Consider the following 15,270-nt stretch of genomic DNA (forward strand, 5'->3'; position numbering starts at 1 on the left):
AAATGACAAAAAACGGGAAATGGAAAAAAAAAAAAAAAAAAAAAATATTCATGGACACATGCACGCAAAACAGGAACAAATAAAAGAGCAACAAAAATCAATTGGAGGAAAAAAAAAAAAAGAAAAAAAAAAAAAAGAAGAGGGGGGAGCTCTTATTTCCTCTTTTCCATGTGTTCCCTCTTTTATCTCTTACCCCTTTTCTGTTTCATTTGCGTGGTGAAGGAGTTTATCCGCATCGTCGCTGTCACCTCCTTCCAAGTTTGTCAACACGCAACCGCACGGTAAATATTACAAAGACGTACGTAAATAAATATCTCCATTGCACGTGAGCATGGACCAAACAAATAAGGGACCAACCAACAATCAGGCAAGAAAAGGAGCGATCACAGGAGGAAGAGAAGGGGTAGTGCATGGATGAGCGTAGGCGTCATGACATTCCCCTCCTCTCCTCAGTGGCCCACGCAGAAAACAACTACAAGACCAAAAAAATAAAAAATAAAAAAAATAAATACATGCATATAAGTACATATATAATATATATTAGAGCACACATACAAAAAATAATAATAATAATAATAATAAATAAATAGGACAAAGAGGCAAGAGAAACAAGAAAAGAAACATAGAGAGATGATGTAAGAATTGACTATACAAAAATAAACACAACAAATCTCTCTCTATTCTTCTAAATTCTCACGAATGTACGCCTTAAGACATGCGTTTACCGCTCGCTCAACATCCTTTACATTCAACTCCATCGCAGTTACCATCTGTTGCTGCGTGTACCCGACCGCGCCTTCATAGACACCAGATGGAAATGACTCCTTTTCTCCTTTGGAGAGAAACAACTTCTGCGGTAATGGCCGGCCGGGGTGGTCCGCAACAATTTGCCCCACGTCTGCCGCATCACTGATGGATACAACGACGGTAGATTTGGATTCCATAAACTGTATTTTATTCTCACAGAGAAAGCTGGGAAATACTTTTTCAATTGGCTCAGAGCTCAGCTGCTCAAGCATCTCAGGAGGTGGAACACCAGAAAACCACGGCAAGGCATAGCGACCATGACGTAATATGCCTTCCCCTAGATCTAGCCTAATCATCGACCATCCCACGGAGGATATTTTTACTTCCTTTTCCCCATGTTCCTTGATGGATCTGAGATTTGACAGCTTAAATAGATAGAGGATGGCAGTAAAATATGAATCGTACTTCATCCCAGTAAGCATGCGCAGTGGCTCCTTAAACAGCGGCGCACTGACATCGGAAGACCAGTCTCGATGAAGCGTTAGCACAATCTCATCCGGGCCACCCTCTCCCAAATCGGAGGCAACAGCATAAAGAGCGTGGCTTGTACCCATGTTATGCAAACTTTCAATGTCAAAATAAAATCCTCGTTTTGAATTATGCGGCAGAATATAATTAATCCTGTTTCCCATAGGTCTAGCCATACCCATAAAGGCTTTTAATATCGTTTCCCAGTCATCACTGTACGGGAGGCTTTTCGGATCCATTCCCTGCCAAATAACATAGAGGTCCTTCTCAGAAGCCACTGGCTTTGGCTCATCGGGAAAATCAAAGTACAAGGAGTCCGGATCGCTGTCTAAAGACCACATAATGTAACCACATGGGCAACAGTTAAAATATTTCCCTGGTGGTTCAAATAAGGAGTTATATAAAGCCTGCGAATTCAATGCATCTTCTTTTTGCTCTTGTGAATAGTGCTCCATAGCATCCCTTTCTACCTCAAGTGAAATTACAGAGTGAATATCACGGGCCTCGGGCCGTCGCGGGTCCCCTAATCGTATTCGAGAGAGAAAGTTACCCTTCCTGGCGCCCAAGTGAATAGGAAAGGAAGCATGACCAAACACAATGGGTCCACTTTTTTTGGCTGTGACGTATTCAATAATGACAAGGGCATGTGTTTTCTCTGCTATAAAAATCCCCGACATGCTGACGTTAAAAGTAGGAAACAAAACGCCCTCACCAACCGTTGAATACTGAATTTCATCAGGAGGTCTTAGTAACACGGCGGGGTTGTGGGCTTTGTTCACCACCTCCACTGTCTCCAGGTCAATGTTTTCAATTAAGTACACAAGTACACGAGATCGCACCGCGTTTAGTGGGATACCAGTCACAAAACTGATGTTGAGGTTCACCTCGTTATTGTACGTTCCATGACCCGGGAATCCTTCATGGTGAGGTAAGGCACCGTCGGGGCGGATCTGAAGCAAAACGCTTGCCTCTGTCTTTAATTCCTGCGACAGATTGGCAAGGCGTGAAAGCGAAACTGAGAAGGTTTTAAAATTCTTGGGAACAATTAGGGTACCGTTTGAATCAAACTGAAGATTCCAAAGGAGGCTCTTGACAAGTTTCTTATCTGTAGGAACATCTCCGTCATCTTTCAAAACGGCACGTGGCATGTCTTCATGCCGCGATTCGACCGTCGCTTTATCCGCAGGCAATTCTTCATTTGGTTTCTGTTTGGACGTCAATGTCGATCGTTTCCCATCCTCCACGAGAATCAAACGCGGCTGTTCTGTACTGCTCATTTGCTTTGCCGTTCTGACAAATACATCCTGTGAGTGGTCGGCCTGAATTGCCCCGCACAACATCGTCTCTGGGAGGCAACTGCTCGTCGTCTCCAAGCACGTTGACACATCCACCGGTGACCGCCGCAGAGCAGTGATCCACATGCCTTCTTTATGCGCACGAAGGGAGGCCCAGAAAAGAGTCTTCTCACGGCATGTAAAAGTGATGATTAACACATGCAATTCATGCGAATGCCGAAGAGTAAACTCCAACGGGTCCTTCAGTGACAAAAGGATACGGTCGGAGTTTGCCTTTTCAATGGTTGCACTAGCGTAATACCTCTTCCTTACAGATTCCAGCAAATGATTTTCCAACCCACTGAGAAGGCGGTATTCGTCTAAACCAATAACGATGTCTTCTAATGATATTTGGATATCAAGACCATCAATGTAATCCAGCCTCAATGCATATGTGGCCGGCCCCAGTAAAGAGCTTGATGTTGTAGACGAATCAAAATCCACATCTTTTTTCCCGTTTAAAACAGAATCCAATATCAGTCGTGGTTGAGGAATTTGTCTTGGTTGTTGTTCTTCTTGTTGTTGTTGTTGTTGTTTTTCTTGGTTTTGCTTTTCTTGTTCTTGTTCTTTTTCTTGTTTTTGTTCTTTTTGACGAAAATGCAACAACTCAGCTTGCAGACGCTCAACCTCCGTGCTTGGATGCCTCAGGTTCATAAGTATTTGCAACAATTGTTCATTCATGTACATATCTTTTGCAGGTATGATGTAACCAGCATTATTGCCGGCAATCATCGGTGGGGCTAATCGGCGTGTTAACGCCGTGCTGTCTATTGAACCTCTTTGCAACCCTCCCCCCATTCCACCGGCGTAAAGTAACTGAGAATCGCTCTGAAGTAAATTTGGGGCCATAGGGTACATACCAATGGGAAGATTTGGCATGGCCCCTGAGGCGTATTGTGGCTGCATCCCACAGCCAAGCTGCATGTCAGCAGAATGAGACTGCTGGTGTAACATCAGCTGCTGAAGATTCCCAAACAAGGCACCACAGACGGTACAGTAAAACATCTTTCTTTTTTTTTTTTTCCTAAGCGTAACACACACACACAAAAAAAAAAGAAAAGAAAAGAAAAGAAAAAAAAAAAAAAATGGAAGGATAAGTCGCTACAGAAGAAAAAATCCACAGAACTCCAGACGTATGCATACGTATGTATTTATATGTATATATTCACCTGGATGCGGCCATGTTCCTATACAAAAAGGGGGATGGGTTGGTGTGTGTGTGTGTGTGTGTGTGTGTGTGTGTGTGTGTGTGTGTGTTTGGTTGCACAATCGAATAGGAGATGACGGTTTGGATTCCAATGCTCCCTTCCTTTCCCCAATATTCCCCATGGAGGCAAAAGGTTTTCGTCAAACACTCAGCATTACAGATACAATAGTAATGATAATAATAGTAGTAGTAATAAGTATGGATTCAGCAAAAAAGACATGTTACGATAATTAGGCTCGTTGTAAACGTACAACGTGGCAGTCTTTAACAGGGCCATTTTCTCCCCCATCCGTCCGGCACTAACCGCCAGGTTCCCCTCGCAGGTGGAAAAGCAGCAGTAGGGGTATATATATATATATATATATACCTATATATAGATTATACCCGGTCCTTTCAGTTCGCAGTGCGGCCATGCAGAGCCGGCACGAGATCGAGCTCCACCTGAAAGCGATTCCACAGCCGGACCTTCAGCGCATCACGGCGCTTACGCCAAACCCGTGAAACACAACATGCCGTTTTCGGTGGCATCTCCACACGCGCCGCCAAAACCTCCGCGGTGATTTGGCGCACTTCAGCATCCTTACCCATCGTCGGCGGGTTGGAAGTGTCATGCAAAAGATGGCGGGGATCAATGCAGATGGTACATGTCCAGTCAACTTCAAACCGAGGCTTTTTCCGTAATTCCTTCGGCTCTACGTAGTGGCGTAACGTCAGTTTGTGCTGCACAATAATCAACTCAATGTCCCCTTCTTCCATACCCTCTCGATTTCTATCCTTTTCAGAGTACACATGTGCAGTCCAAACGATATCGTGCATGTGTCGGCACCATGGGAATCGAAAAACGCCAGTAAGCCATTGAATGGAAAAGAACACCGCCGACTGCACCATGTACTGCATCAGACGGAGTGCCTTGCTTTGGACTATGTACTGAGGTGAAGCAGACAACAACACCGCATCCGCTTTGCCGTATTCCGTTGACCCATTCGGTGCGGCGGTGGTCGTTTCGGCTGTACTCATTTCCCTTTTCGGTACCGTCGGTGAAGTTCCCGGTGCGTCATTCTCACATTGCCCGCTCCCCTCTGTTTCCTTCTTCACCTGCAGCATGCCACTCATCAGCAGTACGGCAAGAAGCAACGAAGAGGCATCCGCCACGCCTAATCTTTCTTCCTCCGTTTGCCACGCGGAAAGCATCGCCATCGTGTCTTCGCCGCACAATTCCAACAGAAGTTCTATCGATGTGCGAACCCGATCACTCCTCAGCGCAAGACAATGATGCGCGGCATCCTCCGAGCACCCCGTCATCTCCACATGTATCTTCTGCTGCTGTTCCTTCTCCACCCGCTGCACTTCTCGTTGCGGTTCATAATAATTGTTGCGTGTGGCGGTGCGGACGTACACGGGAATTCGCGGAAAGTCGCGTGTGACGGAAGTGGAATCTTTTCCAACCTCCATGAGAAACCGCTGTTGCCACATGTCCTCTTCTCCATTGTCATCTTGACTCGCCTTTGGCCGCGTATCCCGCCGACGATTGCCAAAAGAAACGCATGTCACTGCCGATCCCATCTTTTTTTTTTTTTTTATTGCAGAAGACCCCTCTTCTTCTTCTTCTTTTTGTTTTGTTTTTGTTTTTTTCTTCCCTCCTCGTGTTCTCTTCTTCACTTCCTCTCCTCCTCCCCCCCCGTTCCATGTGGCCACCAGAGAAATAAAGGAAGAAAAAGGGGAAAAGTAAATAAATAAATAAATGCAGCAGTCATGAAGACACACATGCACACATCCATATGTACACACACACAGAGAGAGAGACAGAGAGAAAGGGGCATTTGCATGAACATAACAACTGTCCGTAAATGTGTGTGTGGACATGTATTTCCTCTCGCCCACCTTCAGAATGGATGCCGATGGCAAACTTCTCCCTTTCATGTACGCTGAAAATACACCGCACATGGAGCTCACTTAATTACCCCCCCCCCCCCCCTCACTCTCCCTCCCCTCCTCTCCTAAAGGACCCACGCCTCTTCTTCCCTCCCCCTCCACACAACAAACACATGTGGTCCAAAAGTACAAAGGCCCCAAAAAACAACAACAACAACGACGCAAACCTTCTAAAAGACACCAACAGAAGCAAAATAGAGAGAAATACATATAGAAAGCAAGCAAGCAAGCAAGCAAACAAATAATAATAATAAAATAAATAAAAAAGAAGAAGAAAAGTAGCAAACAGCAAAAAAAAAAAAAAGGAGTAGTAGGTCAAAACACCACCGAGCTCCCCGCCATTCCCACAGCCGATAAGCGTCCATGCATCAACGGACGGTAATTGGAAAGTAGAAGAAACAAGCCACCAACTGCCATAGCACCGCACACACGCCTTTATACATGCACCTCGTCCTCAATGATACCGACCGCAAATGGCGCCATCATCCCCTCACACGAAACCCATGAATGGAAGTAATCGTACAGCGCTGTGCAGTCCCTCCCGGCACATCGCCGCAATATTTTCTCGCCACCAGGGTGGAAGTGCTGAAACTTATTGCAGTCGTACACCACCCCGCGTATCACAATCCACAGGTCATCATGAGTCGCGTGCGTCATAACTTCCTGCTTTGACAGCCGTGGAAGCATCCTCCTGCCGCAATTCTTCGCCAGAAGGCATCGCTCATCACTTTCTTCCTTTCGCTGGTGCTTCAATGCCTGTTGCCTCAATGCCTGCTGCTGTTTCTCCAAGCAGACACTCCAATCGCGCATCGAACACCCCTTCTGTCGGGGAACCTTGACACGTGGAATGGAGCCAACAATATCGGGCGTTACAGGTATGCGGAAAGTGCCGTCGCTAACAAAAGGAATTACGTCGGCGCCACTTTCTTGCGGAGTCGGTGACTGGGGTTGCTGCTGCAATGGTGACGGTGGGTCTGAGACGCATGGGACATCAGCAAAACTGGCATGTGCGTTGTGTCCATCCATTTCGCATAAACTCGTGTCACTTCTGCGGGAAAAAAAAAAAAAAAAAAGGACTCTCCAGATGTTGCTGCCGTGTTTTTTTTTTTTTTTTTAAATCCACAGAAATAACTATTCGCCACTCTTCCCCTTTAAAATAATAATAAAAAAAATGTAATTTCCCTTTTTTTTTTGTGTGTGTGTCTGTTTTTGCTCCCTCCCCCTTTATTTTCGATTCACGGAAAAGTCCGTTATTGTTGATGTGAACGGATGCCAACGTCACCCCTCAGTGCCGCACAATGAGGGGGAAATCAGAAAACAAATACCCCAGCAGTGATGTAATATATATGGGAACCAAAACACACACAAAAACAACAAAAACAAAAGTTACGTGTTGGCCGTGAGAGCCGGAACAATAAAAAAGGTGTCTGAATGTACACCAACCACCTCCTCTCTCTTTTGCTTGTTTCTCTCCACAGGGATTCACACACACACAGAAGAAAAAAAAAAAAAAAAAAAAAACCATCAAGACGCACACATGGAAACAGTAGTGAATTGGCTGACAGGGATTTGTACGGATGAGTGGGAGGTTCATAAAGTGCTCAGCAACCGGCTCCACAGCGAACGTAAAAAAAAAAAAAAAGGAAGAGAAAGAAAAAAAAAATGAAAGTAAACACGACAATCGCACCGGATAAAAAAAACAACAACAACAAAACGCAGAGACTTGAAAAAAAAAGAAAAAAAGAAAAATAAAAATAAAGAGGCTCAATACAAACACGCCTCTTCATGATGTTCTGGACGATGGGGCTTCTTTCTGCTCCACAAGAACACCGCCGGCGTTTGTGTCTTTCACCGTAAAGACCTGCGGACCGACAAAAGGTGTGGGCAACCAACGCGTCACATCGCCACCCCGCACAGCACGATCGACATCAGTGACAACAGGACGCAGAAAAGGACACGCGAAAGGCACATGTTGCCAGTCCGCCACCCCTCGCTGCGTTTTTGTTTCCGGATTGCCGCGATACTGCGGCACTGGGCGTGTCTGCCAGGAATCCCACATGATGCGATCGTTTCTACCCGGAGATGGTCGCGGTGGCGTTGGCGGTAACAGCGGTCCACGTTGGTAGCATGAGAGCATCACAACGCCGTTTCCGTCAGTCGAAGGCGGCGGAACTGCGGGGAACATTTCCATTCGACCATCTGTCACAAGGCGCATGATGTGCGAGTCCGTAATCATCGGCCGCGGCGGGGGCGAAGATGTCAATACCGAATCATCCGACAACCGGGCAGGTGGTTCCGGTGCGGGTGGCGCAATGGAGGGAATATACCGCGCCACCCGCACGACCGCTGCATCCCTAACATCATTTCCCCTTTTACCACCGCCGTCATCATTACCATCATCCCTGGCATCGTCCTTTTCAATGAAGAGTCGCAGCGGCTTCATTTGTGGTGCACGCAATAGTGTGAAGGATCTGCATGGCGTCAGCTCCAGCGGGAGGCTCAGTTCGGCAACCGAAAGCATCATACTCCACCACAGCGTGAAAGCGTCTACCTCTGTGCATGAAGAAGGTGGAAGTTTGCGTAGTTCCTCAACTGGAGGTGATGCATCCAGTGGCAGCTCCAGTTTACTTTCCGTGTTTGCAACCGAATTTTTCTCATGTCCGTTTACCAGCGGGCATCCAGCAAGATCCATGACGACAACGCTACCATCTGCGCGGGAAAACAGACCACGCGACACCCACCGTCCACGCGTCCAGCAGCCGGCGTACACCTCCCCGTTTGCATACCGTCGAATGCCAAGCATACGGCGCTCCTCCATGCGTCGATAACAGCGATCACACACACGACTTGTACCAGTCGCTTTGAAATGCAATGGCATCGAGGCCCGGCGTTGTGAGCAGCTATCACAGACAACTTCTCCGCATAAGCGACAATGATGCCGCCGAAGAAAGAGTGAGAATGTGGCATGGCATTGGGCACAGTTTTGACAGTAGGCATCGTCCACCATGACAGGTGGTACAAAACAGTCATCGCGCTCATTACCGTTTTGATATGTCGTCTCATAAACAGTTTCTGTAAGGGCGTCATAGATGCGTACAAATCCAGTCAATACATCATCATACCATTCTCCCTCAATAACGCAATCCCCAAAATGTTCAGATCCCTTTCCCTGCTTTTTACCGGCATGAAAGCTGCCATAGAAGACGCTTGTTTTCATCAAAAGCTTCCCTTCACCTTCGATGCGGCCAAATGCAAAATCCCCACTATATACAACATTATCTTTCATTTGCAAAATCCCAGTACCATGCCGCTGACCGTGCTGCCATTCCCCGTTGTAGCGGCTACCGTCCGCTTCATATGATTGCCCCCTGCCGTGACGCCGGTATTGCTCATCTAGCTCACCGTGGTAAAGTAAAGATGTGAGTTTCCCATGTTCCCATACTCCCTCGTAAGCGGATCCGTCATCTGCGCAGTAAATCCCCATACCTTGCCATTCATCATTCGAGAAGTCTCCCACGTACTTCTCTCCATTTGCCATCATTTGAACGCCTCTGCCATGACGGCGACCCTCATGAAAAGCGCCAAGATAATAACCCTCTTTTCCCCACCACAAAGAACCGTAGATATGTGGAATACAATTACAAGTGTAGCCCTCGTATACAACATACGGTGCGTTCGAGCACAACGAAGAGGGGTACATGGAAGAAGAAAATTTCAAAAGTGAATTCTCTGCTTTATCAAATGCCTCTGAGGATGCTATGGTCGCGGTTACCGTTTCCGTCTTCTTTTCGTCTGTCGATGCGTTTGAACTCGTAATTGTTTCTGAAACGGAAAGGCAATGCATCGGTATCCAGATAACGTTGAACTCCAAACCGAGCAAGGCCACTCGCGCGCAGTCCACACATGCAGGCATTTGCGCCGGTAGGACAAATGTGTCGCCCGTGGCAGCATTGTTATTGTTATTAGCATCACTATTCATTGAGTTCTGGCCCATTCGCAGTCGCAACAGTGCCTCAATTTTCGGGCGACCACGAACCTCGATGGGATGTAGACAGGAAGTACAACTGCGTTGTTCACAAAATGTGCATTGGGTTTCCTTACGGAAAAACGTAAAAGGCTTTTCACAGAAGCTGCAGATCTTTGATCCCCCAGTACCGCCCCCGTTTCTGTCATCAGTCACGATCACACCTCGGATCTTGTTGTACAAGGGCGCATCGGGTCGGTGCGGAAGCATCAAACGCGGGTGGTTATGTAACCACTCCGTGCGCAAACAGATACCAGACTTAAAAAAAACAAAACCACGTTTTTCTTGCACACCCACTGGGATCATCGCAGGGGGCTTAAATAAAGCATTGACTCCACTACCGTTGTTGTTACCTGACGACAGCGTACCTGCCGCCACCGCCCCTCCACTGTTACTACTACTATTACCGCCACCCTCACCCCCACCGCCGGCACCATCACCGGTGGCAATCAAACTCGAACTACTCATGAGTCGTGACATGAGTGATTGATAAATGGCGTAGGGAAGCCGCGCAATATCCCATTCCCCCTGTAATACAAAGTGCTCCCGGAAGCCAATGGGGCGTCGTTTTTCCTTATTCTCCGGCAACGTCTTTCGGCGGAAAAGGTTAATGAAGAGGTTCATTACTCCCGAGTAATTGCTGCTTTGTGTGCTCTCTTCTTCAGCAGCAGCGGGGGAAATTGCATCGGTGGCGGTTTCTTCCGGAGCATAAATGGGCTCCCTTTTGTCGGTTGCATAAAACAAACCGCTTCCCAGAGGGGCGTCAAGCTGCCAGTTCCCTGTAAAAAAAGAACCATCTGTAAACCACATCTGACCCTTGGGACCCTCACGAAGACCATTTTTAAACCCACCCAAGTACAAATCACCGGAGGGAAACTCCCACGACCCCGTTTCGCACGACAAGACATCGTGTTTCCAGATCCCCATAATAACATGCCCAGCAAGCCGGAGGACACCGGCACCATGACGTACACCGTGGAGGAAAAGGCCAAAGTGCTCAAATGTTGGCTGCATGCCTGTGAAAGCAGCGGCAGACGTCGCAGCGGCAGTTGGGCTAACATCACCACCGCTACCACCGCCACCCGTCCCAATGGATGTGGCGGTAGCGCTGTTACTTCCTCCGGCAGGCACACAAGCTGGTGGTTTACGAAGTAGCAGGTGCCCTATACCGTTAAACGTCACCCCATCCCACTCGCCATCGTAGCCCTCAATAAAGACATCGTTGTGCCACATCCCAGCCTGAATGGATCCATTACTATTCTGTAGGATGCCCTGTCCCTCACGCATATCATTGACAAAGTATCCACTGTACTCTCCACCATCCGCGTAGCGTATATTCCCTGGTCCATGACGTTTATTTTTTAAAAACCGTCCAAAATAAAAATCACCATTACGATACCACAATAGGCCACGATTGTGCATTGTCTCTCCAAGCCACTCCCCTTGATAACATGCACCCTCACCGGGTGCAGAGTCATGCCAGAACAGAGTTCCATGCCGTCGTTCACCCCGGTCAAACTCACCAACAAATGTCGACACTCCTGGATGCCGTACAACGCCTCTCCCTTGGATCAGACCATTCACAAAACGCCCCTCCACCGTTGCGCCTTTCTTCCGCAGGGAATATTTTCCCTCGCCATTTCGCAGGCCATCCTTCCACATTCCCTCATAGACATCACCGTTTTTGTATCGCATTGTACCGTGTCCTTCAATTTTGTCATTGTAAAAAGTGCCATAGTACTCATCTCCATTGGGGAACATCATCACTCCCTCGCCATGACGCTTGTCACGCACCATAGATCCTTTAAACTCTCCGCCATTGACATAAGTGATTTTCCCGTTACCATGACGTTCATCTCTGCTCCACTGACCTTCATATATTTCACCGTCATCGGTAATAAGACGTCCACGTCCATGACGACAGTTTGACCCCCATTCCCCATCGTAAGTATCGCCGTTAGCATATCGCATGATCCCATGACCATGGCGATGATATCTATAATGAAAATCTCCCCTATACTCCAGTGGCGCATGCGTCTTGTCAAAGGGCGAAAAAACAGATATGCCGCGCAGCATTAAATCCGTAATGCGACGACTGTAAGTCATTAGCCCTTTCCCGTGCATCTGACCTTCGAACCAGCCGCCCTGGTATGTGAAGGAAGATGTCACAAAGATACCATCGCCATGAAACAAACCATTTTTCCAGCCCCCTCCATACCGGTCACCATTCGCATAAAAGCTTGAAGAGGATTTAAACAGCATGATTCCAATACCATGTGGCTGATCAAGAAGAAGATCACCGTAGTACTCACTTCCATCAGGCATAACGCGTGAGGGTGGACCCTTCTCACGTGGATTAAAGGCAATGACCTGTTGAGGCGTCACTGGTGCACACAGCACGGATTCTGCATCATAAAACATAAGTGGAGGAATTTGAGATGATAATTGTGGGGGTAGCGGCTGCTGCCGTGAAGGGTCCACCGTTGGCGACTGTTCGCCCATTGGCACACCAATATGATATCTACCCAGTGGAATGCGCAGGAATACTGCGTTTACTTTTCTTCCTACCCTTAACAATTGCCGCCGCTTCTCCTATATGTATATATATATATACGTGTGCGTATATACAAAATGGGGCAGTGTCCCACCTAGCTAAAACAGCACAGCACTTCACTAGAAGGCAAAACCAAAAACAACAACAACAACAACAAAAAAGGAAGAAAGCACCAAATTTGAAAAAGTGAAATGTTCGCATGCAATAATGCATAAAAGAAAAAAACAAGGGTCTAAAAAAGGAGAAAATGGTGCCGGCATCGGGTAACACAGACATTCACTTATGTAAAGTAATAAAAATTATAATAACACCTCCCCCCTCTCCTAGCCAGCATGCACACATTCTCGTTGGCATCACGCACGCAAAGAAACACAACATTGACTAAAGGAAACACGTCCGCCAATGTTTTCTTTCCCCTTTTTTTTACAATATGTATATATATATATACATATAAACACTCCTCACCTCCATCTTTCTTTTTTTTAATACTTCGCTCCTTCCATCCCCATCATTACTTTGACGCGGTCGATTCCCAATCAGGCAATGCCAAGATATCGCAAAGGATTTCTTCCAGTTCCCGTCAATTGATGAAAGGCAGCAAAGTACTGGCCGCACAAAAGCAATGACGCCGTCAAGCTAAATCCAAGAAGACCAATTAACCCAATACCCAGCACTACAGGAGTGGAGAGGTTCTCAAAGTGTTTCACCACACCCAAATCCGTGCCCATCTGACGGGCCATGTCGTACCGTCTCCGTCTCGACTCGGACGAGAGTGTCTCGTACGCTTGATTAATACTCGTCATGCGTTCCCGTGCAGTTTTCTGCGCTGCTGCGTCATGGCCAACCCGGTCTGGATGATTGGTCAGTGCAGCCTTCCTATAGGCTCGTTTAATCTCCTCCGCGCTTGCAGTATCCTTCACACCCAGCACCTCGTAGAAGTCCACCTGCGCTGTGCCGCTAGGACTGGGGTTGTTAAACTGCATTCTGAACGCCGTCGGTTCCTCTTCTTCCTCCTCTCTCATCTCCTCCTCACGAAAGTCTTCTCGCTCATCCTCCGGCGTGGCTGGGCATAACATCTCCAGTTTGTTGCGTAGCTGCATGGTGATAAAAGTTGTCACCCGATGAATGGCTGGGGAAAGCGCAAGAAGGGCGACACTTTCGCCCCAAAACACGGACCTACCAGTCGGCTCGCGTGACACACATCGGCCGGCCCACGCACCGACCACTCGTGCCGAGTACACAAGAAGCATTTGTGTGGTGTTTCCTGCAAGGGAGGAAATATACGGTTTCAATAGGCGCCATCGCGAGGTGTGCTTATGGCGCGAACGGTAAAACTCCGCCAACCACACTAATTGTTCGGTGATGCAGTGTGTCATTTCGCAGACGAATCCACTCACAAAAACGGCATACGGCACACTCCGATCGTACATGTAACGATAATATCGTAAGCTTTCCCTATATTCTACTGGCATGGCCTTTAACGGGTCACTGGAAGTGGATGCGGGAATAAGTACGGTTTCAGCAATGCGTCGGCCTAAAAGCTGCCGGATACCGGAAGGAAGAAAAATATTCCCTAACGTGCAAAGAAAACGTGTAATCCAGCAGTGAAAAAAACGGTATTGCTGCACATACTGAAACACCACATGAAATACCCCCGCATCATGAAAAATACTAAGTCCACTTTTTAGCAACGTTTCTAATACAAGGCACTCCACTAGACGAAGTAAAATCAAGTGTGGGATCATATTCATAGAGTGAATCAACGGATCTGATCGACGGCGAGTAAAATAGCTTGCGGAGGTGCTTAATATGGTTTGAAGTACATCCGTACCAAATGCAGGGCTGGCAAGGTAATCTGAAAAGAGCAGGTTCACAAGCCTTAAGCCAGGACTCCCCGACGATATGCCATCACCCGTGTGCTGCATCCCACCTCCTTTCTCTCTTTCTTTCTTTCTTTTTCCTTCACAATATTTCAATTTCCCCACTTTCTATCGGGTTGTTTGAATTTTAATAAAAGTAAAAAAGGGGTCGCAATGGTACCCGTAACGGTTTTCCCTCCTTCCCACCCCACAGACAATAATAATAATAATAATAATAATAATAATAGCTATATCTATCTATCGGTCTATCTGTCTGTATAAATGAATGTATCTAAGGTTTTCTTTGTAATTGTGGGGAAGTAAGAAAAGAAAAAATAAAAAAAAGACAAGGAGCATTGCAATCCAGAGAAATCATGCAGGTTGAATATTCTCAATTTCCCTTCCGTTCGCCAGTAACGAAAAAGATAAATGGCTGCAAAAAAAAAAAAAAAAAGTAAACACAGAAGAAAGAGATATGATAAAAAACGATGATGCCCCTTTCCTTCCTTTTCCTCCTCAAACGGGAGTGGTGGAAAATACATGACATTCACACAGACAGAGAGAGAGAGAGAGACAAGCAGTTAAAAAAGAAGGAAACCAAAGAAGAGGAAATATATATTTATTTATATATGCTTTTTTTTTTTTTTTTCGTGGATCTCTCTCTCTCTCTCTCTGTGTGTGTGAATGAAGGAAAAAACAAAAAAACGGACGAGAAGAGAGTCGCATTCAAGTCAACATGAATAACAAGGCAGTAAAAACAAACAAACAGGGTCTGAAAGAAAAAAAAAAAAAACACTTTTCTCTCACAAGTAAACACACATAATTTAGCTTAATCTTGTGTGTATTTGTAGCCATACATATACATATTACATCTATGCATGTGTGTTTGTTGCCAGTGTGTTGGCTCCACATGGCTGGAGCGGGGGGGGGGGGGACAACGGGACGCAACATCTACACACATATGCTCATATGACAACTCCACTTAAAAAACGAAAAGGTGACAAAAAAATTCAAAAGAGAGTCAAAACCCATCGGATTCCTTTTCTATGGAATAAAAATTCCCAGCACCACCCTTCCTCTTTCCC

General features: G+C 46.6%; 5 protein-coding genes across 5 annotated transcripts, besides 30 other annotated features; all 5 read right to left on the reverse strand.

Moving 5' to 3' along the window:
* Positions 1–5,149: a sequence feature (heterozygous, Esmeraldo-like haplotype).
* Positions 24–45: a microsatellite.
* Positions 109–139: a microsatellite.
* Positions 483–511: a sequence feature (AT_rich).
* Positions 560–582: a microsatellite.
* On the reverse strand, positions 678–3,614 carry Tc00.1047053506287.9 (hypothetical protein, conserved; the record flags this gene model as incomplete). The annotated part of the gene is made up of 1 exon (XM_809238.1): positions 678–3,614. The coding sequence occupies one exon, from the start codon at positions 3,612–3,614 to the stop codon at positions 678–680; it is 2,937 nt and encodes a 978-aa protein (XP_814331.1).
* Positions 3,113–3,193: a microsatellite.
* Positions 3,656–3,694: a microsatellite.
* Positions 3,821–3,866: a microsatellite.
* Positions 3,981–4,012: a microsatellite.
* Positions 4,161–4,192: a microsatellite.
* On the reverse strand, positions 4,210–5,760 carry Tc00.1047053506287.20 (hypothetical protein, conserved; the record flags this gene model as incomplete). Its single annotated transcript, XM_809225.1, has 1 exon — positions 4,210–5,760. The coding sequence occupies one exon, from the start codon at positions 5,758–5,760 to the stop codon at positions 4,210–4,212; it is 1,551 nt and encodes a 516-aa protein (XP_814318.1).
* Positions 5,150–7,247: a sequence feature (haploid, non-Esmeraldo-like haplotype).
* Positions 5,379–5,451: a sequence feature (T-rich).
* Positions 5,409–5,490: a sequence feature (CT-rich).
* Positions 5,778–5,848: a sequence feature (C-rich).
* Positions 5,940–5,963: a microsatellite.
* Positions 5,964–5,989: a microsatellite.
* Positions 5,992–6,052: a sequence feature (A-rich).
* Positions 6,184–6,774, reverse strand: Tc00.1047053506287.30 (hypothetical protein, conserved; the record flags this gene model as incomplete). Its single annotated transcript, XM_809226.1, has 1 exon — positions 6,184–6,774. The coding sequence occupies one exon, from the start codon at positions 6,772–6,774 to the stop codon at positions 6,184–6,186; it is 591 nt and encodes a 196-aa protein (XP_814319.1).
* Positions 6,847–6,867: a sequence feature (AT_rich).
* Positions 6,899–6,921: a sequence feature (AT_rich).
* Positions 7,245–7,269: a microsatellite.
* Positions 7,248–7,916: a sequence feature (haploid, Esmeraldo-like haplotype).
* Positions 7,376–7,411: a microsatellite.
* Positions 7,475–7,507: a microsatellite.
* Positions 7,532–12,274, reverse strand: Tc00.1047053506287.80 (hypothetical protein, conserved; the record flags this gene model as incomplete). The annotated part of the gene is made up of 1 exon (XM_809227.1): positions 7,532–12,274. One exon carries the CDS (start codon positions 12,272–12,274, stop codon positions 7,532–7,534), a length of 4,743 nt encoding a protein of 1,580 aa, XP_814320.1.
* Positions 7,917–8,291: a sequence feature (haploid, non-Esmeraldo-like haplotype).
* Positions 8,292–15,270: part of a sequence feature (heterozygous, Esmeraldo-like haplotype) that runs on past the window's edge.
* Positions 12,460–12,483: a microsatellite.
* Positions 12,755–12,779: a microsatellite.
* On the reverse strand, positions 12,863–14,251 carry Tc00.1047053506287.90 (hypothetical protein, conserved; the record flags this gene model as incomplete). The annotated part of the gene is made up of 1 exon (XM_809228.1): positions 12,863–14,251. The coding sequence occupies one exon, from the start codon at positions 14,249–14,251 to the stop codon at positions 12,863–12,865; it is 1,389 nt and encodes a 462-aa protein (XP_814321.1).
* Positions 14,260–14,283: a microsatellite.
* Positions 14,402–14,432: a microsatellite.
* Positions 14,795–14,834: a sequence feature (AT_rich).

Source organism: Trypanosoma cruzi, genomic scaffold (assembly GCF_000209065.1).
Source record: "Trypanosoma cruzi strain CL Brener 1047053516405 genomic scaffold, whole genome shotgun sequence".
Classification (NCBI taxonomy): domain Eukaryota; phylum Euglenozoa; class Kinetoplastea; order Trypanosomatida; family Trypanosomatidae; genus Trypanosoma; species Trypanosoma cruzi.